The sequence below is a fragment of the Schistosoma haematobium genome, chromosome 1 (genome assembly GCF_000699445.3).
Source record: "Schistosoma haematobium chromosome 1, whole genome shotgun sequence".
NCBI classification, from domain to species: Eukaryota; Metazoa; Platyhelminthes; class Trematoda; order Strigeidida; family Schistosomatidae; genus Schistosoma; species Schistosoma haematobium.
In genome coordinates, this window is record NC_067196.1 from 12,340,097 (window position 1) to 12,366,715 (window position 26,619).

Here is a 26,619-nt window from a genome sequence, read left to right on the forward strand (position 1 = left end):
TGTCATATTCAAATAAACATTTTATTGATAGAATAGGGAATATCTTAGAAAAATAGACTACGTGAATTCATTTCTAAGAACTTTTTAAGATCTTCCCATTGGTGTTAAGGTCTGCAGTTGATCAGTTGCTGACAAATGAATGAAAATCCACCCTCTTTGGACAGGGTAGTGGCTATTTAAATTCAGTAGCTCAGTAGATTTTGAAGGAAAAGGCACTGGGTTCGAGTTTCAGTGTGAGCATTAACATGGGTGCAGGTATATAAGTTTCATAAGTTTCGAACCATTTCGACTTGACAGATTCAAATAAAATAAGTTAAGCTTCTACACCACTAGATGCTGGCACTGTTGGGGAGTCCTATACTAGGACGAAACGGCCGTCCAGTGCTTCCAGGTTTTCCATGGTGGTCTAGCTTCATTTGATACATTCAATATTGTTTGTAAGTTAATTCTAAAGTGAACAGAAGATTAATTTTGTTTTAAAAGTAAAATGAAACCAGAAATAAAGCTGAATCTTAAGATTATAAGCAAAGATGGACAGTGGCTAGCAGTGAAATTCAGGACACGCGTTTCGTCCTATTTGAAACTCGTCAGCTGAATGTACTTGCATCACAGAGTTGATGTTCACTGCTAGCCATTATCCATCTTTGCTTATAATACTTGTGAATCAAGGCAGTTTCGAGGCGATACACATAGTATGCACATATGCCAATAAGAAACTGATCAATTTCAGTATTAAAAATCAATGAGAAGATTCAAGTAAACAATACCAAGTGAATTTGATTATTTAGATGTTTTTTTCTAATAGAATCGATAAATTTCACAGCCATATTAAGACCTCGGAAATTTATAATCTCTGTTACATAACTGACATTGTCACAATATATTTTCAGTAGTATATTATCAGTTCATGAGATTCCGATAGTTTTTTTTGTGTGTGTGGATTATCAGAATTTATTTAAGTTGAAGATACAAAATATCTTTTCTACAAAGTAACATCAGAAGAAGAATAATAATAGAACATCAAAAAAGCACTGAATGTATCTCTTCTGACTTATGAAATCACAGCATTATCCATTTAAAAAATTATCACGCGGAATTGACTTAATGACTTTGACATCTTGTTACAAGTGAATTATTACTTAGTCAACGAGTCTAAATGCAATGATTCATATTTTAAGTTTCAGTTAGTGTGAAATAGGTTTTATATTTTATATGTAACTCTCTCGAATCAGTTAAAGCTACACTTGATCTCTTCTTATCAGAATTTTAGGTCATTTATATTGATACGAGGTATTTGTAAGAATTTGGTGAATATTATTAACTTTGGTGTTTTGTAGAATTTCGAAGATACTTATGGTCTTGAACTAAATGTTATGGGATCATTTAACAGATTCCAGTTATGTTTACCTTGATAGTAAAAAAAGTGAGTTTATTGTTCTACAAAAAGTTGGGTCATCACTAAGAATTAGAAAACATTATTTTACCGTATTCGACGAACAACTCGCTTCAAATAGATATTCCTGAGAAAAACTTGGCGTCCACAATCCAGACGAATATAAGAATGGAAATAATTTACGGGTCTGAATTATAAAAGATAATTGTCCACTTGACAGATATGAAGAAAAACGAAAAACATAATAAATATAACAATAAAAACTGAATAATAATAATAATAATAATGAAAACTTGTTTAAGGGTAATAGTAACTGAGTAGAAAGAGAAACTTAATTCACTCTTTATCCTCAAGGATCAGGCAAATATATTCTACTGACACAATACGTGATAAACTACTTCGCCTTCGACAGTTACTCATTAGGAATGGTTATCTACCTAGTTTTGTCGATAGTAACTTAATACCTAGACAACATCTGGAAAAAAGCACAAACAGTACGAAAGAAAACTCATTCTATGAATATCGAATTTAAAGGAGATACGGCTGCTGAAATCTTGAATAAACGGTTTTCAAAATCGCTGAATAAAACGTTTTACTCAGCTAAGCTTCGAATTGTTTTCTCAAGCCGACCTACTATTTATGGATGTGTTAACGATAAACTTCTGCTTTGGGCTACATCTACAAATTTACTTTCTCATGTGGCGTAGGTTACATTGGCCGCACAAAGCGTTCACTTTCCAAACGCATCTCAGAACACTACCCGGCGTGGCTTTCAAAAGGAGAATGCAAAACAATTACTATATCAATACAGGAGCATTTAATCAAGTATGGACACATCGCTCTAAAAGAGTCTTCCTTTGAAATAATCTACACAATCAAAGGAATTGGATCAAAGAAAGGTCAAATCAGATCTTATGCGCTGCTGAAGCATTAGCAATTCACCAACTCAAGCTCAAACTCTGCGTGCAAAAATGATACGTATAACCTCTTATCCTTCATTGAACCTAATTCCTTTTTTTAATCATTTCTTTGATTTTTCTAAAAAATTATTGTTTTGTCTGTTTGACTGTAATCAGATACTATTACCCTTACACAAGTTTCCATTATTATTATTATTATTATTATTATTATTATTATTATTATTATTATCATTATTATTATTGTTCAGTTTTTATTGTTATGACTTTTATGTCTTTCGTTTTTCTTCATATTTGTGAAGTGGACAATTATCTTTTATAATTCAGACCCGTAAATTATTTCCATCCAGATATGTTCTTCTCTTACCCCTTGATTATTGCGTAAACTCATTTGATAATAAGAGTCTCGAATAAATTTATAATGTAATTTTTTCTATCGTTCTGTAGACATATATTCACCATATAACTATAAATACGAATGTACAACTTTACAACTTAAGTAAATGATTTCATCGAAAGGAAAATTTCCCTCGCTGAATCCCCTTTGTTTTTATTGGTGAAACTACTAAAATGAGAGGATTGTTGAAAATATAAACTCATTCCAACTTATTATTTTGAACATATTCTACTAACCTTGATCTCTGTAGCCCCTGGGTCCTAACTTATATGAGATCTTGATTGCTTAACCGTAAGGAATCTCGTACTAGTATGAAACAGTTGTCCAAAAATAGAATAAAATTAATAATATATAATTTAACATTTAGTGAAATTTCTACTGACTATTTTACAAGTGTTCCTTCTTCCCTTTGCATTAATTTATTTCACAGATTGAAATCATGAGTCAATTGAAGCTAGACCACCATAGAAAACCTGGAAGCACTGGACGGCCGTTTCGTCCTGAGGAGTCCCATACTATGACGAAACGGCCGTCTAGTGCTTCCATGTTTTCTATGGCGGTCTAGCTTCAATTGACTCATGATTTCAATCTGTGAAATTTCTAAAATATCCACAAACTCCTGATATTTATTTATAAATCTGTTTTCAGTAAATAATTTCGGTAAAAATTCGATTATAAACATTATATGAAACGTATCGATTCTAGTGTCCATTATATATTCGGTACAAATGTCACTATCCTTTTCAGTATACAAACTTTAATATTTTAAGTGATTACATTTTATCCATCTCACTCCTACCACCCTTACCTCATTTATATCATTTTGTGAAATTTCATAAAAAAATTTTAATTAACTTTGGCAAGCGTGTATACCCTGAGTCAGTTTTGTACAATGACCCAATGTATGCCTATTAGTTATATACATATGTTGTTATGTATCGAACACAATATTGGTTTTGCATAAATTTTACACCAGGTTATCAGAAAATATATGTGTAAACGTGTGGATACGTTTTTTTTGTAAACTTGTGACTATTTCGCTAGTTTACTATAGTTTTGCGTACTACTTATAATTAGTTGTTAATTTTGCATTATTATACTATCAATGAAAAGGGCTTTGTATGTTAACATTCCTAACAGAAACATAAAGATAAATAATACTTGGTGAGAATTCATGTGTGACTTATAGAAAGATTTATTTAATTTCAAGTTAATTTTAACAACGTGATATCAGATGAATAGGACTTTTAGAAAACCAAGGTTGATCAGATGTTTTCTTTATAGTATTGGATGCCTCAGTGATTCTAACACACGACCCCACGTAGGCCTGAACTTATAAATTGATTTTCTGATTGACATAACATGATGAAAACTGTCTGATGATTAGGCTAATCAAATGACTTTTATTTTAAAGTACACTATAATAAAGGCCTTGCAATCAGTAGAAACGACCAATCAGAATAAAGATGACGATTATTGAATTGAAGCGAGATATTTAAAACTCAATCGTAGACTAAATTTTGACTACATCTTGTAGTTTGACTAATTTAAATGATGACGCTAATATGATCGTTGATCACTTACATAGCCTTAAGAAATAGTATCTTCTGTAACTACGTGCAGAAATTAACTCAGAGAAGATAGGGAGCCCATAGATGAGATTATTTTACAACGCACTACTTGTTGAACAATTAAGTTGTTTGGAAATGAGATCAACGTCGTAACACTAACGTTCGAAAACTACATTCTTTACAATTTTATTTTTTTGTAATGTACAGTTTATTTACAAAACTGTATATCTCACATTGGTTAGCCAACATCTTACAAGGCCTTTAGCATAGTTTAGTTCTATTTTAGCTTCATATTTTGATACAAAATTACACAGTATAATGGTAAAATATAAGAACCATACATTAAATACTTCAGTTGAAAATTTCAATCATTTGTCTTTCATATTCTGTATGATTCTTCTGATTCACTATTCCTTTCTAATTCTGTCTCTGTTCTCTTCAAGTCAACCTTCGTAGCCTTCTGCTGTCAGGTTTACCCCAAATGCTCTAGTACGGCCTGGAGAGTTTGCTCTCCCTCTCGAAATGCTCTCACATGGCCACGTGCACACAACTACTGCCAGGGAAGTCCTACTCACTGACTTCTCACGGCATTACTGTTGTTTACGAAATTGAAAGGACGAAAAGCGAATGTCCGGCGCTTTAACCGGGTTGGTGGACACGGAGAGTACACCTGGGGGAGTTGGAAAACCCCTGATTCCAAACCAATGGTGCACATGGGCTCCAGTATCCTAAAGGAATAAATGACGTATGAACCAATCGTTGGTCACCGAATACCGTGAGATTGCATCTCCTGACGTTTCTCCATTGCCTTATGGATCAGACCTTTAGGTCGAGGGCTCTGAGTGTGACTCCCTGAGAAAACCACTTTCGGTTCGGGCACCAGGGCAATATAACAGCCCACACACAAATCAAATGAATTATGTGACGCATATGTATTTGGTGCTCCTTTGTACCAATATGTCGACATAAGTAATGTACGCCACATTTCTTCTGGTGCCTACACGGGAAATTTCTCACTTACTCGAAGTCACCAAATTGAATAGATTTATTTAACGGAAATGCTAACAAAATGTAGTCTCTTGAATATCACATAGATCAACTCATGATTGTTTCGGATCCACTTCTCTCCTTTCAAAATTAAAATAGTGCTTCGAGATTTATCTTCGAGAATGTCTAGCCAAACCAAATAGGATGAGATATTTAAGGGTGTTTCTCACTTATTTCGGAAATTTCATTGATTTTAAAGGGTCGATAGCTGACGAAATTTCAGCGCTTATTCTAGAAAGCCTGTGTGTAATTTGTCACTCTTTCTTCACCCGGACTTAGAGCTTAATCAAAGATGGCTAGACTGCGTATTAATGAATAGTGTTATATTTTACAGCTAAAAGCATGATATTGAAAGTAAAGGACATAGGAATGATATATGTATTTAATTATTGTTATATCCGAGTGGAGATTAAATTACAGGTAACTCCCGAGGACTATTAATGGACTAATATTCTATAAATATTCTTATTGTGTAATTATTCGACAATTACATTACGTATATTTATATTCCTCTTATTATAAGCTTTATTTTGACCTATAATTTATTATTATACGATTTACGGTTCTTAATCTATGCTCAGTCTATTATTCACTGTCCCCCTCGTGCACAGCCACTTTTTGGGCTTATTTGTGTACAAATATTATTTTTTATTCTATGGTACGTTGCGGTCTGTGTGATTGATATATAAACCAAGTATGCCTGAAATAAACGATCTGCTCTGATTCGAAGCTGGTATTGTGTTCTGGACTCAAGTGGAAGGGCTCGTAGGACATAGGACCAGTAAGGACGCTAAACTGTCCGCACCGGTTGAACGTCATTGGTTGGCCTAGTGTAAAGATCCGTATAAGTCGTATCCGGATTGGTCGATAGGTCGCGCGGTAGCAAAACAAGACATCCAAGGTCATAACAATTATAGCTTTCTGTGAAACATTGTTTACACTTATTCGGATAACTGTCGTGAGATAAACATGGAAAATAGAACTTAAATATCTACTATATGTATCGATTAAGGTAGTTAAGACATTTTGCGTCTGAGTCATTGACTACTCTTTTACGCTCTGGTGCCCAGCATAGGAATAGGCTATGAAGAGTTTAAGGGTACTAGGATAAGAAAAGGTATTCTTCACGGAATAAAGGTAAGGAAAACAAATATTTTCAATTTGAATATTGGATCTTTAGCAGTCTATTGGGTTCATTGGGTGTGATACCTTTGGAACTACCAATATGTGTTATAAAGAAACCATACTGCTCCGATGGTATCCTAATGTGTTCGAAAATTTTTAGTCTAGCTAAAGTATGATGAATCTAGTGTCCTTTATGGATATATGAGTAAAAACGATGACGATAACATATAAGTAAGCAGAGTGAGAAATAGTAGCACACGTAATGTAGTGAACGAGAACCCAGGCGAGAAAGATAGATTTATTATTTAATGCCACACACACAGTGCTTACACAGTGCTTTCATAAAATATAAAAGTGATACATTACATACATTATTTACACATCTTTCAATTGTCCTGTACATACTTCATCTTTCACATCCGGTTGATATTCCAATTCATCTATGTTTCTATTCCTGTTATCTTTAATTCAATCTTCTGCTACAAGGTAATCCACTTGCCATCGGTGCTACATACTACTTATATCTATCAACATAAGTAGCATACACCACGATAGTTGTGAAAGCACAATAGATTTCAAACTAAGACCCGTAGGGAAAACACAAGTTTATTTTGGGTGAATTTGCAGTATATCATGAATGATAAGTGTATCATTACAGTATTGTATAGATACATAATTAGTGGTGACAAATAGGCCCGCTTAGTAAACATAAACTTAGCATTTATGTTTTACACCCATGTACCATAATAATTCTCACTGAGGTAAAACTTTGAAGTTCACAGTATATGTTTTTAAGGTAAGATGATTCAGTGGAAACCATGGAGCATTGTCCTATTTTTGAACTCTACACCGTCTTACCCACTCACAACAATTTTAGCTGCCTCCATAAGGGGGTAAATATCTCGATTCCGATCAGGTTCTTCTACCCTTCCAGTTAACTATGTTTTTTTCAAAATTATTACATCCATATCGTCTCTTGAATAAATAAAAATTCATGACAATGTTTTATTTTCTCTGCTTTTTGTCCTTTCTTATTGGATCTACAACTATTCTGTCGTAAACAAAACAAACGTTCATGTGGATGAATCACTCAAATACAGTTATGTACTTCCAACTATTCCAGTAAAAATGAGAAACAAGATGAAGTAGATAAAAATAAGAAATCATTCTTGGGTATAACCGATGGTGATAATGATGATGATGACGATAATGATCACAAATGGGAACAATTTTATGAATTTAATAAATTATATTTAAAATGTCTCACAACATATTTAAATGAAGTGAAATGTTTCGTTACTACAGTCAGTGATGCAACACCGTCACAATCACAGTCAATTACAATGGTAAAAAACGACAATGTTCATATTAATTCTCTTAGTCAGTCTTTTAATTATCCTACCATGCATTTATCACTGTTGAATAATTGTAATTTATTGAACACTAACTGGCAACAAGAACAAATAAATAACATTGATAAAGAACGTGAAATTTTACAGGTTAGTTTGAGCTGAGTTGTTTTCTTTAAAATCATCACATAACTGCTAGATATCTCAGTGAAAGTTTAATCAGAATGTCAGTTAAAGTGTATATTGATGATAATATATTGTCTACGGTTTGTAGATTGCATAATTTGCCGACGAAACTTAATGGAGTAGGATAAAGTTAACTATACACTAATACTATACGAATATGTACATTGGTTTTTGCAGTTTGTGTCAATTTAAACTGAGAAATTTGCACATTGTTTGTCAAATTCTCAGTAATTACTTGGTTTAATTAATATAATCTAGTCAGGTTTCTTTGTTCTGAACAACTCTACCATATTAGAACACCGCTGATGGATTTCATGTACCTGTGATAAAAATAAACTATGGGTAAAGCTAAGTCATTAAAAAATCCGTTAAATAACTCTCTTGTAAGGAGACTGATCTAAAATACATTGGGTTTTGTTAATCAGACATTAAAGTGAGTAAAAATGACTACGAAGTACAATTCGAAAAGGCAAAAATGTTATTGAAGATTACACTTTAAAATTGCCACTGAGTACTCAACCTGTTCAAATGTAAAGTGTTCAGCTTAGGTTCAAAATTTCTCTTTATTCTCCTTTTATTTAACTTACTAGACAAGTGAATATTAATTATTGTACACGTTAAACCAATGTCTTTTTTGGAAAACATAAAAAACCCTACATTACTGAAACCACGAACTTATCTCACTCAGTATCGTGAAATGATTAAAGTTAGACTTGTACACGCTTGTAAATACCAGCTCGTTGGTCTAGAGGTTAAGCGTTGACGCGCAAGACTAAAGGTATTAACTTCGATCCCCTGTGGTAAGGTCATTGATACGCACTGCTAATTAGTCCTATAGTAAGACGAAAGATCTATCCAATGCTTTCAGGTTTTTAATAGTTGTATAACTTAGATCGGTTTATGATTTCATTGAAATTCAACAATCTCCATAATCATATACCGATAAACAAAACATTTGTTAACAAGAGTTTAAAGATTTAGTTAGATTGTTGTATTATTCAGTATGACGTAGTTAAACTATATACTGTTGATGTATTTCAAAGACAATTATAGATCATAGGTTTTAGCCTACAGTCGCCTGAAAAAGTGGAATACATTGGTCAACAACACTAATAGTTTAGTTTGTGGTTATTACTAATGTACAGAATTATTTCATAGATGATACTATTAATAATTATAAATTCAAGACAGATGTTTTTCATTTTCTATAAATCTTACACATTGATTATCTGTTTGAATTTTGTTTACTGTGGATCGAAATCCCCGAACAGAATATTGTTCCATTACTAATGAATAGATCATGTGTATTCATCATTTTTCATCAATTTTCCTCTTTATTTTGTTAGGAAAATTTCAATGAATTGAGGGTTCTAGCCGATTTTCTTCACGTCTTATCATCATCATCATCATCATCATCGTCTCTATCATCTAGTCATTCTTCTGTAATAAAGACATTTAAACAACGAAAAATCTGGGAAGAATTAATCAATGAAATGAGATCCACTTCATCACGTGCATTTGAACAGTATACTTGTCTTGGGTTTTTAAAACAGATTATACGTAGACCCGGTGGATTATGGGATTTGTCTCATTCTTTAATAGGTTTGTTTTTTATTCTTTATTTAAACAAAATTATTTGGGAATATAAATTTTGTTGATTAGCTGTTGTAAATATTTCAAAAGAATCTCTTGTCTTGTAATTTTCCTGACTCCTCAGTTGAAAATATTCACTTATTTTCATAGAAAATTCCTTCATAAATCTGTAATTCATCCTTAATAATCGTATTTTATAGCCATACTATAGTACTGATTGGAAATTACAGTTATTTATTTGCTATTCGATAAAAAGTTGTTAGCTCTACTAAGACACTAGTTATAATTGTAGTTACACCTCAAAAAATTAATATTCAGTCTCTAAAGGTCAATTCATTACTGAAAAGTATCATCAACAACTTTATTCATTCCTAAGTTCAGTGTTGAAAATGACCATTCGTAAAGTATCATTTTGCATTTGGCAGGTTTGAAACCTATATTAATCATTCTATGGTCTATACACATTCATTGAATGAGATTATATTATCACCACTCATAATCCTGATTCTAATTTGATTTATTTCGCGTCTACTAGTTTCTTTGATAGCTCAATGTCCCCAGTTTGACCAGTTACACTCTTGATCGGCAATATCTTTATTGAGCTGACAACTAGGTTCTGATTGGTCCGTTATTCGCAAGCTCTTCTGCATGACTTTCCTTGGATTCAGAAGTAGAAACCAACCTCCATGGTATTTATATTCCAAACAGACATGGTTTATATACAGACATATCAGATCACATCACACCATAGAATAAAAAATAACAATTATACATAAACAAGCCAAAAGTGGTTATGAACAGGATAGAATGCAATTAGTAGACTGGCAATAAAACAGGAATAGTAAGTCATACAGAGTTAATGAGTTAACGGAGAGCTTACAATAAATGGATATATATATAGTAAACCAGTTACTCAGCAATTTTACGACAAAATTATAATTATAATTCGAAAAACCACTTCCTACTTCTACAATAACCGTTCCGTTATAACAACTCATCTCATAAATATCAGGTTTAATTATTAGTTTGGATCTAGGAATCTGAGCTAGATATATTTCTAATCCTCAGTTTGTTGTTAATAACAAGAATTTTCAGTAATAATCTCACATTATAAGGACCTTAAGAGACCATAAACGTGATGTTGTTGATAAGAAGAGATAATTGGCAAAAGGCGTATGTCATTGATCATTATAGCCGAATCATTGTACTACAATTAATTTCTGTATCTCAATCATTAATATAGAAATTGCTAGTATTATCACATCAGATGCTCTATTTTGTTTTACAAATTTTTTTGAAAAATTTCCTGAAAAGAAAGAATTCCTGCGAGTGTATAGGGTAAGACTATAATTTATTGACAACCTTTGAGCAACGCTAAAATGACTTTAGAATGTCTACCTACTTGCTAGGGTTAAGCGAGGATTAAAGATTACGAAGATCATCAGAATTATGTGATATATTAGCGCAATACATTTCGAACAATCTGATCACACATATGCATGTTAAGAGTATTTATATATAAAAATAAAAGGTCAACTAGACTAGAACAAACCTTAAACCCACCCTGGTAATATTGACCTATTAGCCAGAGTGATTAGGTTTTGAATTGTGTTCACATTACTCTTATTATTATCCTTATCGCCTCTTACCTCATTTCCAGTCTAGTTGACCTTTTAAATAAGAACTTTCGTCTAAATTTGAACGAATAGTTTCACAATATTTGGACGCCGAGTTAATATGAGACATTAAAGAGGAAGAATATATTTGAAGTAAATCCAACGTACCTATTTATATTCGATCATTTTGTTGTTTGATGATATTTTCCTTGAAAAAGCTTGGACCAGATTGCCAGGCGAAACGTTGGATTTACTTGAAATTACTCCGCTGAAATTTTTCAAATACATTCTTCCTCTTTAGTTGACCTTTTATTTTTTATATATAAATACTCTTAACATATATATGTGTGATCAGATTGTTCGAAATGTATTACGCTAATATATCACATAATTCTGATAATCTTCGTCTTCTTATTACATTATCGAAATTTATCAAAGGGAATAATTGCTTTAGACCAGATTAGTGTGAGAAATTAGGATTTACTGTTGAGCTTTAGGGTTAAGAATTAAATTTGATGTTTTCATCACGAACTGACATCATCTATAATTCCAAAATGATATCTAACCAAACGTGTGGATGAATTTTGCGCCAAAATTCAAGGCCTACTATCTTAAATATGATTGGTTCGCCCATAAATTATAGTCCTGTCACTTATGTCATTTTAAGCTATATCAAAATACTTATCACTTATTTTGGTTTTGTATATAACTCTCTATAGAACTATTCAATCAGTTAGAAAATGCTTCTCAATCACATAGTTGGACAGAATTGGAATTGTATAATTTTGAACTTTCTATTCGTCATTTAAGTCATCAAATTTGGATTGAATTAACTGCAATTGATAATTTATCAAATGAATACTTTAATAAAACTGAAAATATTGGTATAACTGATTGGTTGGAAGCATGGATTTATCGTTTACAAGAGATATATCGGCTAGTGATTAATCAATGGACTGAGAAAATGCATCAATACCGTAACAATGTACAAATTCATACAATTAATGATTGGTGTGATTATGTTTCAAATTGTATTGGTGAATGTAAAGTGTAAGTATGAAGATATATATATATATATATATATTCAGTATATTTAATAAATAATATATATGATATGTATATATATCATTTGGTTTAGCTTCTCTCACTTTTTGTGTTACCAATTTCCTTTATTTTCTCACTAACGATTTCATCAGTGACCTTAAAATTGTGTGGTCCAGTATAGACTAGTTACAGAGACGTATCGTATCAGGGTGCTTTTAGAATTTTTCCAAGTTTTCTTTTTTTTCTCAGTAGCCATTTGTTATCTGATCGATGAAAAATAGTCTTGAAACAGTGTTTTCTTAAAAACCAAATAAGTATTGAATACTGTTTACAGTAATTAACGGTACTTTTGGAATTAGATTAATTTGTGCTTGCCGTGATTAGTATATTTTAATTGTATTATTCGCTGATAATTTAATGGTTGATTGGTGACTGCTTTAAGATCTCTTTTAATAATCAAAATAAGAGTGTGAATATAGTTGAAATCATTTTATCCTTGTGTCATTGGGTTATCTGTTGTACTTAATGGATGACGGATCGATCATCTGGTTTAACAATCTACTGTTTTATTACCCTAAATAATTTGAAGGAAGCTTCTTTTTAAAATTTTTTTATCAGTTTATCATATACTCTCAACTATTGTTCATTTTGAGTTCTCCGAGCTAGATGGTTTAATTGCGGAGCATCCATTTTCATTCTGAACGACATTTTCAGCACCTACTTTTACAGTGCTTTAATATGTATTCTTAAAAGGACGTTCAAAACAGGATAATAGCGAAAAGCTAACTGAGTAAACACTGAGTAACGTAGAAAACTACAAACTATAATCAAAACCAATATACCTTATGCTTAAAAGTTGCGCAGCATCCAGTTGACAAGTCCCAAACAGAACTAAATGCGCATCCTGAATGCCACTACTGACCGGATTTGTTCTATATTAACTTGTTTTATAATGGTTATATCGAGGTGATTCATATAGGATGCACGCATGCCAGCCAAGATTGATCAAATTTCAGTCAAAATATCATTGGCGAGATAATCTAAATTACTTTAAAATCCAATTAATTGTTATTTGTTTCAAATTTAATTTTTAACTGTTATTGTTTGTCTTTAGTAGATTTATCAGTATTGGGTTGCGGAGATTGTTAAGTTTTTGGTTGTGATCATGAATCGACCGATGCTAAACCACCATTGAAAACCTGGAAGAACTGGACGGCCGTTTCGTCCTGTTGTGGGGCTCTTCAGCAGTGCGCATCCACGATTCCTCACACGGGATTCGAACTCGAGACCTTCAGTCTCGCGCGCGAACGCTATACATCTAGGCTACTGAGCCGGTATCCAACGGTGTTAATGTCTAACATTAACCAATTCACGGATTTACGCAACCATCTTCCATTGTCTGAGGCAGATATCTGTCTCTACCTGACACGGATTAGCTCCATTGGTCACGGCTTCTCACTAGAACTGCGAGAACAAATATCGTTTTGTATTATGATTGGTCGTCTTCTGTTTATGTAATCCATGTTCACGTACTTAGAACTCTGTGTAATTTTCGACTACCTGAAATTAACAGCTGTGGCTATGATATTTATGTGACGGAAAAAGAATGAGTTTTGTTATATTGTGATCTGTGTATTCTAGCCGTAAATAAATGAGCATACTGGTTACTTTCCCTGGACTGCCTCTATAGAATCAATGACCTTCTGTTAACCACTGACTCGTTCATAATGATATAACAATCGAGAACAAAACTTAATAACTATTGATCCAGAATGCAGTTCTTCTACGCTCGTTCTCTCAAAAACCACAACCCGACAAAGGTGCAACATATAGTGATAGTTTATGCATCAAATAAAAATCAAAAAATAGGAAAGTACAAAGATACAATAGTTCAAATATTCAGTAATTATACCACAAAAATGTAAACAATAATCTTTTGCAATATAGTTCTGAAACTTATATTGTCTAAAATATTCGTTCCTTTTTCACAGATATCTTAAATGAATTTATTCCTATCTTAAAATTCTATTTTTATTCTCAATCGGTTCAAAAAGAAATATATAGTAGAGTTATCTTTCTTAAGTCAGTCAGGCAGTCAGTAACAACGTAGAACGTCGTACGTACGTACATCAGTTCGAGTTGTCATACCACATTAGCACAGAGATGCAGTAGTCCATTCAAACCCCGTAGTGGTTAGAGGTAGTAAGAATATAAACAGTAATCGGAAAGATTAGGGTTTGAAGATGTTATTCAAGGAGTATAATCCAGTGAAATAAATTTAGAAAGGGAAAAAAGAAAGGGACATGAAGAATTCGGAAGATTAGAATTTGGGAGAACACAAAGAGTGGATGCACTTGCACCATTGCAAACGACTTTGAGCCATGTCATTCAAGGTCTCTAACCATCTGTTGCCATCATCTCACGGTAAACAACCGGGTAGTCTGCACATACCAACATGGCTCAGTGCACTTGTCAGTGACTTCATGGACTTGTGCCATATTTTGGTCTGGCCACCCCTAGCTTTCTTTCAACCTACTCCAACACCATAAACATGACTCGTCAGGGCAGTCGGTGGTTGGGCATACGTAACACATATCCCAGCCATCTCAACTGATGAAGTTTCACTACTTCATCGATTGATTTGCCATCCTTACCTAGTAACCGTTTCCTAACAACTGCATTACTTACTCGGTGGTCCCAGGATATACGAACAGTGTTTCGAAGACACCTGTGATCGAATACTAGTAACCTACGAATATCCTCTACTCTTACCGGCCTTGTTTCACTGCCATAAGCGCTTAGTTATTTTTTAACCTTCCTATGTCTGTAACTGTAAATGAATTCATTAATCGATTTAAATGTATTAATGACAAAATATTAATAAAGTTGGATAGCCGGTTAATTTTGTTTTTACCTATTAGATCGTTGTTAGTTAGTAGTTTTCACCCAAGTTTATTGATTTGGCTGCCTTATAATATATCAACCAATTGATTTAATGTCACTCTAATATTGACCTGAAAATGTTGATGTTTTTAATTTTGGTTGAAATATATTAGTGGTAATCATTTAAGGTTTCACCATGTCGTTAATATTTTTATTAATTTACTAATATATGGGAAGTTAGACATTCGTTACTGCCGGCATTAAATAATAGTCTTAAGTTGGAAATTAGGTTCGTTAAGCTTTAATTCACTAATATAAGCATATCATCGTTGCCACGGGACCTGAATATCCTTGGTTTGATCCATCGTGGTTTGCAAAGTTTCTTTTGAGGTGTCTCAGATACACATGTCCAATACCATGTCTGGTTTACAGTGGTTCACAATCTTATTTTACTCTCTGATATAAACTAGCCTTTAGTTTAGTAGATATGTAGTAGGAAGTCTTTTTTCCCCTCCAATGTTCTCATACATCCAGAGTAGCAACAAGTAACACACACTATGGGGGCTATTAGGATAACGTTCTTAAAACGAGGAAGGGCCACTAAATTCAACGTTTTAAAATTGTATTGCTAGTTAAATGATCATCTCACTGTCCCTGAATATATGTTGTCGAATTTGGGTATTAATGATAGTATATGTTTATCAGATATAAACTATGCTTTGACAACAATCATAATTAAACACAGACAATCGTTTAGTATTGTAAACCTAAAGTAGTCAGGTTTAAAAAAACATTTAAAACTATGAGAAAAGAAGGATTGTTTTTTTTCTCAATCGGTTTTCAAAACTATACTTCGATTGACTCATTCCAAGAATATTTGAAGAAAAAAGATGCATTACACATTGTCGTGTGTTACGATTTACACTGATTCATGGCATCTTCCCAGATAACTTGATGTATCACATTATTAAATAAAGAATTTATTCTATTAAAATTAACGAAAATCTTGGTATATTTAGAAAATAAACAAGTTAGTCTCGTTGTATTTTCTCGAATAAGAAAAGAAAAAAAAGCGACGTAAAAGTACAGTGTAAATTATTCATGTACCATTTACAAAATTCAAATAAATTACTTTCACCATAGCAACTAACCATAAATTGGTAGGATTCTTTAAAATATACGCTTTACTAGATACACAACAATGAAGTAAAGGAATTTCATGTCATACTCAACTCTGTTATGTGTAGATCTGTAGATCTTTTTTTTCTAAACAAAAACAAATTATAAATAATTTACTCCTGCTATGAAGTGATAGTGTTGTCTTTTATCATCTCTCGGTATGAATTCATATTTATTATAATGTAAAAACCATAGATAATTTTAGTTATGATATAAATATAGTTTACAATAAATTACTGAATTCTTCACATATTGATATAATCGTTATGATGCTTGATTTATCCACAACATTCATTATGTTGATATATATATTTATGTATATATTTCTGCTTAACAAGTCTGTAAATGAAATTTTGGGGCTAACAGTGGAATGTAGGACCTATGTTGTTTCGTTCTTTTTAGGACCTGTCAGTTGAATGAACCTTCAATTCAGAATTTATGTCTACTCCAGGTTTCGCACCCAGTGCTTTTCTTTTAAACACACAATGCATTATACAGTTTAGTTAATGTTTCTAGTTGGGATACTCGCATATGCAACGAATATGAATTTTAGTTCAATTTGTAATAATTGATAATTTACATGGATCTGGAAGTGAGCATCAACTTTGGTATGCAGATACATGCAACTGATGAGTTTTAGACGTGACGTAATTTGAGTCCTTGATCTCACTGTTATCTACTATGCTTACTTATATGAATACTTGTGATTATGTAGTATTACTGAGGATAAATTCTCAGGACATACTGACTGATTAAAGTTCAGTTGAAATATCAACAAAGAGATAATCCCGAATCAATACAAATGATCATCTACTCACTAGTGACTAGCTTCGAGAGGTAATTCTTGGAGTTCTGAGGTGAAGCCATGACCAGTAAAGTTCAATCATGTGGACTGTGAGGCATTTACCCACCGAAGGCAATGAAAAAATGGTCGTGGATTGATTAAAGTTAGACATTAACACCACTGGATCCCACCTCAATGATTTTAAGGTTTAGCGTTCGTATGAGACTAAGACTCCTGGGTTCGAGTCCCGCGTGCAGAATCCTGGGTGTGCACTGCTAATGTTTACCACACTAGGATGGGACAGCTACTCGACGCTTCTAGGTTTTCAGTGGATGTTTAACTTTGATCGATTCTTGATTTCAAATAAAACTCGACTGAGAAAAATGAAGTGATATTTTCTCCTTTTCCAATCTTCTTGGTTCAAAGTCAGTTTCTAATATAAGCCATTAAGAACCAGGGGTCAGTGGATAGCTGTTTCCTAATGGTGTAAGACTCTTCAGCACAGCCCATTCACAACCGTATATGGGATGGAATTAAGAACCTTCAGACCATATTGTTTGAGTATTATCTTATAACCGCTGAGCTACAATCGCATAGTCTATTTTTTCGACTTCAGTCAACTTATGATGTAATGTAAAAATCATCCATTGTCACCTGTGTTGGCTATCCCAGTCTCTAGATATTTGCACTCTATCATTAACAACTTTTCACTTCTAATTCAGGAATCATTCTCGAAGATCATCACTAGTGATGATATAATCAATAATCATCTTCAAGAGGTCGTTCAATTTGAAGTTAGTTTTCATCAACTGAACCAGAAACTAGTTGATAGCTGTTGTATCTTAGTTATCCGGTCATCCTTTTTGTAAGATGGGTTGTGTTGACGAGAACTAATGAAGCAAAAGCATACTTAATTGACTTGTGGATAAACTTTCAGGTCAATAGGTCCTTAATTCTTATAAAGTTTAACAATGATTCATAATCAATATCATTGTATCTAGTTTATTGATTAACTTGATCATTAAATCAAGTGAGGTGATATTCTACGATGTGATATACTTTTTTTCTGTTTCCATTACCAAGTTATACTTTCAGCTTTGTAGAAACCCATGCTTTCTTGAAAAATCGCACTCATGTTATCCAATACTTCACTAAAAAAGCCTACGACCGGGTTATTAATTTTTACATGTATGTATCCAAACACTAGTATAACTTACAGGGAATTAAATTTTCTGTCAATAAATGAAAATAAATACCATGTAGAATATAATACAAGTGTCTTTTCGAGATGTGGACATCTTGACGTCATACACTAATACTCATTCTTCATTGTACATCCTCTTCCTTCTAAATGATGACCTAAGGTGTTTTCAAATGTTTAGCATTAGAAATTCATGTAAAAGAAAGAGTTACATCAAAATATCTAAAACACTAGGGATGTATACATACAATGTGTACATGTGTATAGGAATAATTTCTACCGTGATTAACATTATTGATTTTAATCAATTATATGATCATAATCAATTGGATGATAGTAACATCAATTTTTAAATTATTTTTTATTGTTAGGTTTCATAATCTAATTCCTAATTCGGGATCTTCACCTTCTCAGAATAACCAACAATCAAAAAAATACCAATTTTTAGACAAAGAATTTCATTTTGCTATACTTTGGTCTTTATTATGTGATGCAGATATAATTCAAGAGAAGTGTAATGTTCAACTAGAAACATCATCCTCTTTGACTAGTAAACAATTCACTCAAACATTACAAGAATTGAAACGATATTTAAACATATACATTGAAAAGTTTATTGTGTCATCCATGGATAATGCCAAGTCTACGCTACATGATTCTAATCATAACCTAATTACACTACTTTTAAAACAATTGGAATACAGTTTACACTATATTCCTGATCACTATCGTGTATTTTCCTTAGAATTAATTGATAACACATTTAACATTTCACATCAATCTGATCAGTTACGTGTCATGTTACAACAGTTAAAGCATTTACGTAATTTATGCGAACGTAATTATCTACTATGTAACCAATCCTTAAGTCTTTTGCATAAAATAAGCTTTTCTAATTTAAACCAATATGAATCGAATGCTGTGAAAGATATGCTTCGATTGTTAACTACATGGAGTTATGGTTATTTTGTTATTCATCAATCGTTGGAACGGGTTATTCGTGCTGGAGGTGTTACTGAATCTGAAAGATATCCATTGAGAGCATTAATAACAACTGAATTACGTTCAGAAGCAGTAAGTTAATAATTTTGACTTGAGAAGAAATATTATCTTCATAATATCTATATAGTTACTGATCTACTCATTTATTGTAGTTCTAGTCATTCACCGATTGAGCTTGACAAACAATCTCAAGTATCAATTCTTCCCTTCAGTTGCATAACACTTCATATTGTGTTTGTTCGATGTATTAATGATTAATACCCTATCCACTATGATTCTCCCAACACTACTTGAAGTCATTTAGATTTCCATGTTGAAATGTTGATCGAATTTGTTAGATTTAATATTATGTGTCAATTTCACTTGTCAATATTAAGAGATATACAGTACAATTTATAGTGATTCCTTTTTTTCTTAAAGATAATCATCTATGTTATGTAATTTACACAATATCAGGAAGGGGGTTTTGTGAAGTTCGTAGTAATTTAATAATTGAATTCATGAGTTGATTAAAACTAGATTACCATGGAAAACCTGGAAGCATTGAATGACCGTTTCGTCCTAGTATGCGACTATTCATCAGTGCACATCTATGATCCCACCCACGGGATTCGAACTCAGGACCTTCAGTCTTGTGTGCGAACGCTTAATTTCTAGACCCCTAAACCGGTATCCAATATGATTTATATATATGTAAATACGTTATAATAATGGTTTAATAACTTCTAATAAAAATTATATTTAACTACGTAAAAGTTTAAAATAAAACTGTCATGTTCACAATGTGTACCATGACATTGTTTAATGATTGCCATTAAATAAAGTCACCTACTATGTTTAATGTAGCAATTCTTAATCTTTTCTTAATTAGTTGAAAAGAAAATGTCAAGCACAGCTTTACCTCAGCATGATGATTTTCTTATAGTTTAACTTCATATTTATTTATTTTAACAATGTAACAAGATTTTTTTGTAAAGTAATATATCCAACTATTTGAAACATTTTAATGGAATTAACTTAATTAAATTCATATTTTACCTGGTTTCGTTAACTTTCATTTGGAGTTGATACTATACGTTCATTCAAAGTTAAGAGTTAAAGTTTCGTCAATCCCTGGTATTAACGAATGATCTTATTATAACGTCAGTTTGTTAACATTGAGCACATCGATCATGTAATTCTCGACTGACTGAATAACTCATCTTTCATTGGACATAATGATATGAAGTTTGATTTAGAGTGTGGTTGTGGATGTGTATCTTTGATACCTAGTCATGAAGTAAGATTACAAATTGTTTGAGAGCTTCCTATTTTTTTCCACTGGATTCTTTGACTGCTATCATTTCGTGATCAAAGATAGTTTCTTTATAAATTTTAGAATCTCAACTTTATTTAAACATTTTCTCTCAGCATTTATTAACATAGTCATTTTTAATCTAAGCGTATCAAACTAACTTGGATTTTCAGTTCTAGTATTATCCTTAATGTGACGTACGTAAAATAATGTATGCTTAGCTATAGCTTACACATACGTACAATACTATTCAACATCGAAGGGAATTAAGAGTAAAGATAGAGACATATAATTCAATACACAAAACTAACCAGTGAAGTTGTTAGCTGTTTAATTTGAATAATTTGTGTTGAACGGTTCGAGTTCTCCCATTATTCGTAATGTATGTCTGGTTTTTTCTGTGACATGGATTAAAATCGATCTCAATAGAGGAAATCTATTCTTTTTTTTATATCCAATCAAGTTTTAAGTCTTTGTATTATTCCAAACTTTTAATTCCACAAATTCTTTGAGGCTTTCTAGTTATATTCTTTGTTCATTTGTTTCCTATTGATACTGCTATTATTTCAACTCGTTTGAGTATGTTAACTTGAATAGGTATATATTTGCCCAAGATCTTATGTTTTTTATGACTGAGTGATGGGGCTGACGAAAGTAAACTTTTTCTACATTCATATAAATAGGAAAGAAATCAGCTTGTGAATTTACAGTTTCAGCCAATTAACTCATTTTATGTCTGCCACCAAATGCACTGGTACGGCTGAGAGTGGGGAGAGTCAACTCTCCCTCTCGAAATGCTTTCACATGGCCATATGCATACAACCACTGCCAGGAAAGTTCTACTCATATCCTACTTGTGGCATTACTGTTGTTTACGAAATTGAAAGGATGAAAAACGAATGTCTGGTGCTTTAACCGGGTTAGTGGATATTGAGAATCCACCTAGGGGTGTTGGAAACCTTGATCCTAAACCAGTGGTGCACATGGGCTCCAGGATCCTGAGAGAACAAATGGTATATGAACCAATTATTGGTCACACACTACCATGGGAATGCATCTCCTGACATTGCTTCACTGCCTTGTGGATCAGACCTTTAAGTCGAAGGTTCCGGATGTGCCCTCCCCTAAAAAACCAACCTGCTTCCACAGCTCACACACAAATCAATGACAACAACTATTCGTCTCATTGTTATTGTGTGGCGCATATGTATTTAGTGCCTCTTTTGTACCAATGTTTATGTGTTCAATTAATAAATAATAACTGCATCATTTATATACTTTACTTATTTTAGACTCAAATGTTAAAACAGAAACAAGCATTTATAGAAGCAGTACATTTTGGTTTAGAAACAATTACATTACAAGCAAAATCATTATCTAATAAATTACATGAATATGATTCAAATTCAAAATTGGCAAACATTAAAATTCAATGTGAAAATTTATTTGAACAATTAAAACATCTTTATTATAAAATATTAGAAGATGATAGATTGAAAATAACGAATAGAGCTGAAATACCTGATCATGATTTAAATTGTTTAGTTATAGCTCGAAAAAATCAAATAATGGAATTGATGGAATTCTGTCGAAAAATAGATCAAATTAATTGGATCAATTCTTGGGAGGGTTTATTAGAATATACTAATGAATTAACTAGTGAACGAGGATATTTTAAACTATGGATTATATATTTTCTTCAACAATTTCAAGTATTCTCATCAAAAATTAATCTAGATGAAATATTTTTATGTCAAATAAATCAAATGGAAGAGATTATACATGATTGGTCAGACTGGCTCAAGAAGGTTAGTTATTATTAGAGATTATGATACTTTTTTGTTGTTCAAATAATTGTACTAATCTCAATGGTTAAGATCATGAGTTAGTTTAAGCTAGACCACCATGGAAAACCTGGAAGCACTGGACTGCCGTTTCGTCTTATTGTGGGACTCCTCAGCAGTGCGCATCCACGACCCCGCCCACTGCGAGATTCGAACCCAGAACCTACTGGTTTCGTGCGCGAGCACTTAACCACTAGACCACTGAGCCTGCATCCAACGGTGTTAATGTCTAACTTCAACTAATCCACGAAATTGAGCGACACATTGTACTAATCACTGAATTGCTTAATTTTTTTTATACGTAAAGTTTGTGATTGTTGTGAGAGCATGATGTTGGTTTAAAGAATATACCTTTATGATGGCTCTTAACATGTATGAAATCCATGAATGACATGGCTCAAAATCGTTTGCAATGGTGCAAGTGCATCCACTCTTTGTGTTCTCCCAAATTCTAATCTTCCGAATTCTTCATGTCCCTTTCTTTTTTCCCTTTCTAAATTTATTTCACTGGATTATACTCCTTGAATAACATCTTCAAACCCTAATCTTTCCGATTACTGTTTATATTCTTACTACCTCTAACCACTACGGGGTTTGAATGGACTACTGCATCTCTGTGCTAATGTGGTATGACAACTCGAACTGATGTACGTACGTACGACGTTCTACGTTGTTACTGACTGACTGACTGTATCAAATCCATTCTCCTTCTTCAAAAAGTATCACCTCAACATTTATGGAATGTAGTAATAATTTTGGTGGAGATTTATTCTAAGCTGGGTGGTTTAATCATGAAGCTTTTCTTATTGTTCTTTCGAATAAAATGATTAACACAAACCTCAGGTAGAAGTCCTGAAGTTTGTGCTGATGTTGTTGTTCAGAAGAACAATGGAAAAAAGCTTCACAGTTGAATTATCTAGTCCAGAGAACGAAACACCACAGAAATCATCTTTTCCACCATCTCACAGTAATAATTTGACATTAACTGTGTAAATACTCTTATTAGATGAATAATTTTTCACAATTGTAATTTTAAACTGTAATCAGTTACTATTACCCTTAAACACGTTTTCATTATTATTATTGTTCAGTTTTGACTTTAATGTTTTTCCTTTTTCTTCATATTTGTGAAGTGGACAATTATCTTTTATAATTCAGGCCCGTAAATTATTTCCATCCAGATATGTTCTTCTCTTACCCCTTGATTATTGCGTAAACTCATTTGATAATAAGAGTCTCGAATAAATTTATAATGTAATTTTTTCTATCGTTCTGTAGACATATATTCACCATATAACTATAAATACGAATGTACAACTTAAGTTTTTGATGGAGTTTTGTTCTCTGAGCTGGATGGTTTGGTCGTGGAGCTTTTGTCGTACTTCTGAACGACATCATCAGCATAAACTTCAGACTTCACAACTGAAGTAAATGATTTCGTCGAAAGGAAAATTTTCTTCGCTAACTTGTCTTTATTTCTACTCAATTCCTTTGTTTTTTCAAATGTTCAAACTCTCCACGATGCTATACAAATATCTAGTCGTTGTAAAACTAAACAACAAACCACACTTCATCTCTGAAATACTACTTTTATTGTGCATAAAAGTCGCTTTAAGCAAAGTCAAGGAGATTACTTCAATGAAGTTTGTAGAATAAACTCCCTTGTCTATTAAATCTTTAATAAAACAGGGGAGAGTGTCTATTTTCTTTAGATTAGATTAGACTGAATATTTCATCTTAAATACAAAAAAGCTGTGTTCACGAGCGAGCCCAGAACGCTTACTTCTTGAAAGGTAATTTAGGTTAGTATTTCAAATGAAAATCTAATACTTATACTGTCTGGAAAACTATCTGTTCAGTAATTCATTGTAAATATCTTCGTTATTACCAGCTGTGATTACCTTATTAAAATTTACACTTAGTAATTAGTCATTTTCATATTTATGACATTAATGTAATGTTAATATCATATAACAATGAAAAATTCTATATTATCATTAGATATAAAGATGTTCACTTATCATAGAAACTCAGTTTTATTTTCAACAGATTTCAGTTGTTACTAAGATAAAAATAACAGTTTTTACAAATTTTTTCAATGAATAGTATCCAGTTTCTATAGAACACTAGTCGGCAACTAACAAATACAATAATAACACTATAGAATTTATAACATTTTATTATAAAGTTAGTAAGTAACTTACTTAGATAAATAGAGTGCAATATATTTATATTTTAAAGATTTTATGTCTTTAACATACATTTGAACTATCATTACCATGTGTACAATTGTATGTTATGCAAATTTAATTCCAAAGTTTCACAACTATCTATTCATAATAATCATAAGTATGCATTATTATTAGTGTTAGTATGAGTATGAGTAGTAATATTAGTAGTACTAATAGTAGTACTATTTCGTTTTGTTCATTTTCATATAATCGTTTGACTAATAATAATAATAATAATAATAATAAAGTCCAAGTGTGATAATTTTATTATTTGCATTAGATAACAAAAAATGTTTTGATTTTTGTGGTAGTCAGTAATCCTCTCCTTTCTGTAATATTCACACAAATTTTTTTTCTCGATCTTAGATCGACTTATAAAGTACTTTAAAAAAAGATTTATGTAACCAAATCGTTAATTTGTCATTGTTTGTATCTTCCCATTGTTTATGTAAAAGATTTCAATTGATCAGTCTCTCTTTTGGGATATGTGTATCCTGTGTGAATTATCTCAGTATTATCAGAGTGGGTTTTGTGGAGATTTTTTTTTAGAAATTTCACTGGTTGAAATTGGTTGAAGTTAGACATTACCACCGTTGGATGCAGGCTCAGTGGTCTAGTGGTTAAGTGCTCGCGCGCGGAACCAATAGGTCCTGGGTTCGAATCTCGCGGTGTGCGGGATCGTGGATGAGCACTGCTGAGGGGTCCCATACCAGGACGAGACGGCCGTCCAGTGCTCCCGGGTTTTCCATGGTGGTCTAGCTTCAGTTGACTCATGATTTCAACCAGTGAAATACCTCAGTATTGTTGTTTAGTTATAAGTTTTAATTAGAATTAGATAATGAGTAGACGTTATTGGGTTTGAATTCTCACTTTTTAACACTAACACTGAGAACTAGGCTCATCTAACTGAAGAGTCTCAAATGGGATAAAACGGGTGTGCTGGAATCCAATGATAGTCAATATTCAACTCATGTCAAATCGTTAATTTTGTAAATGTGTAGCAAACAATGAAAAGCAATGAAAATGATAAAAAAAAAGAATAGACAATAGTCATACTGAAAGTTGAAAATGGTATCATGCTTTCAAACTGGTAATAAAAATTTAGATCATCTATCAAATATTTGATTAAACTGCAAGTTTATTTATTTTAAAACCATTAACATAAATATCAATTAGTTTCTTAGCAAGGCGCCTTTTTATAGGATTGGGTTGCTAACCCCCATATCCAACTGTCCCTTGTTATTCCCGAACATGAGACAGCCAGTAATCCTAGAAGCGCTCCAGATATATCTGTCTGTGAACATAGCATTCTGTCATATTTTAGTGCGTGCTACTGATGTCGATAGTTATAAGTAGTATATATCATCAATCGGAAGTGAAATACATGCGGGTAGAAGGTTAAGGAGATCGAAGAAAACAAAGCGAGAACAAAGAATGATTAGTGTGGAAACGAAGGAACAATGAAGTCTGAGACGATTGGCTGATATTTTGCAAATGAATTATTTACTGTATGGTTCTCAGATTTTACTAAGGGATTCTATGATTTTGTATTTAAATACATTCGATTGTCCCCACTGGTGTTCTTGTTCACTACAGTATATGTTATTCACATATAAAATAATCAACATCTAGGTGTTTGATTTGAAACTTCCAGTCAGATATTTAGTAACATTTTTTGAATCTATAATAAATTGAATAATTTAAGAACATTTTATTTCTTCTAAACCATCACCTATTAAAGTGTGAGAGTTTTCGATCAAATTTCAATAAAACCTGTCAGGAATAAATAGCTGTATTAAATATTGATTTTAGGGTAATTGTAGGTTTCTAGAATGGTAATTATGTTATTGAACAATTAGTTTACATTACATTTTTTCTAATTTATATTACTTACTTGCTTACTTACGCCTGTTACTCCTCGTGAAGGAGCATAGGCCGCTCACCAGCATTCTCCATCCAACCC

The 26,619-nt window shown here is 32.4% G+C and overlaps 1 protein-coding gene across 1 annotated transcript in view; it reads left to right on the forward strand.

Annotated features, from left to right (window-relative positions):
• The window catches only part of MS3_00002665 (uncharacterized protein), a 135,435-nt gene that overhangs the window by 65,087 nt on the left and 43,729 nt on the right, over nt 1-26,619 (forward strand). Inside the window, exons 8-12 of the mRNA XM_051210270.1 lie at nt 7,551-7,949; nt 9,332-9,587; nt 11,914-12,244; nt 18,657-19,359; nt 21,874-22,389. Of these exons, the coding sequence (XP_051073155.1) occupies nt 7,551-7,949; nt 9,332-9,587; nt 11,914-12,244; nt 18,657-19,359; nt 21,874-22,389 (2,205 nt within the window). The remainder of the gene's footprint in view (nt 1-7,550; nt 7,950-9,331; nt 9,588-11,913; nt 12,245-18,656; nt 19,360-21,873; nt 22,390-26,619) is intronic.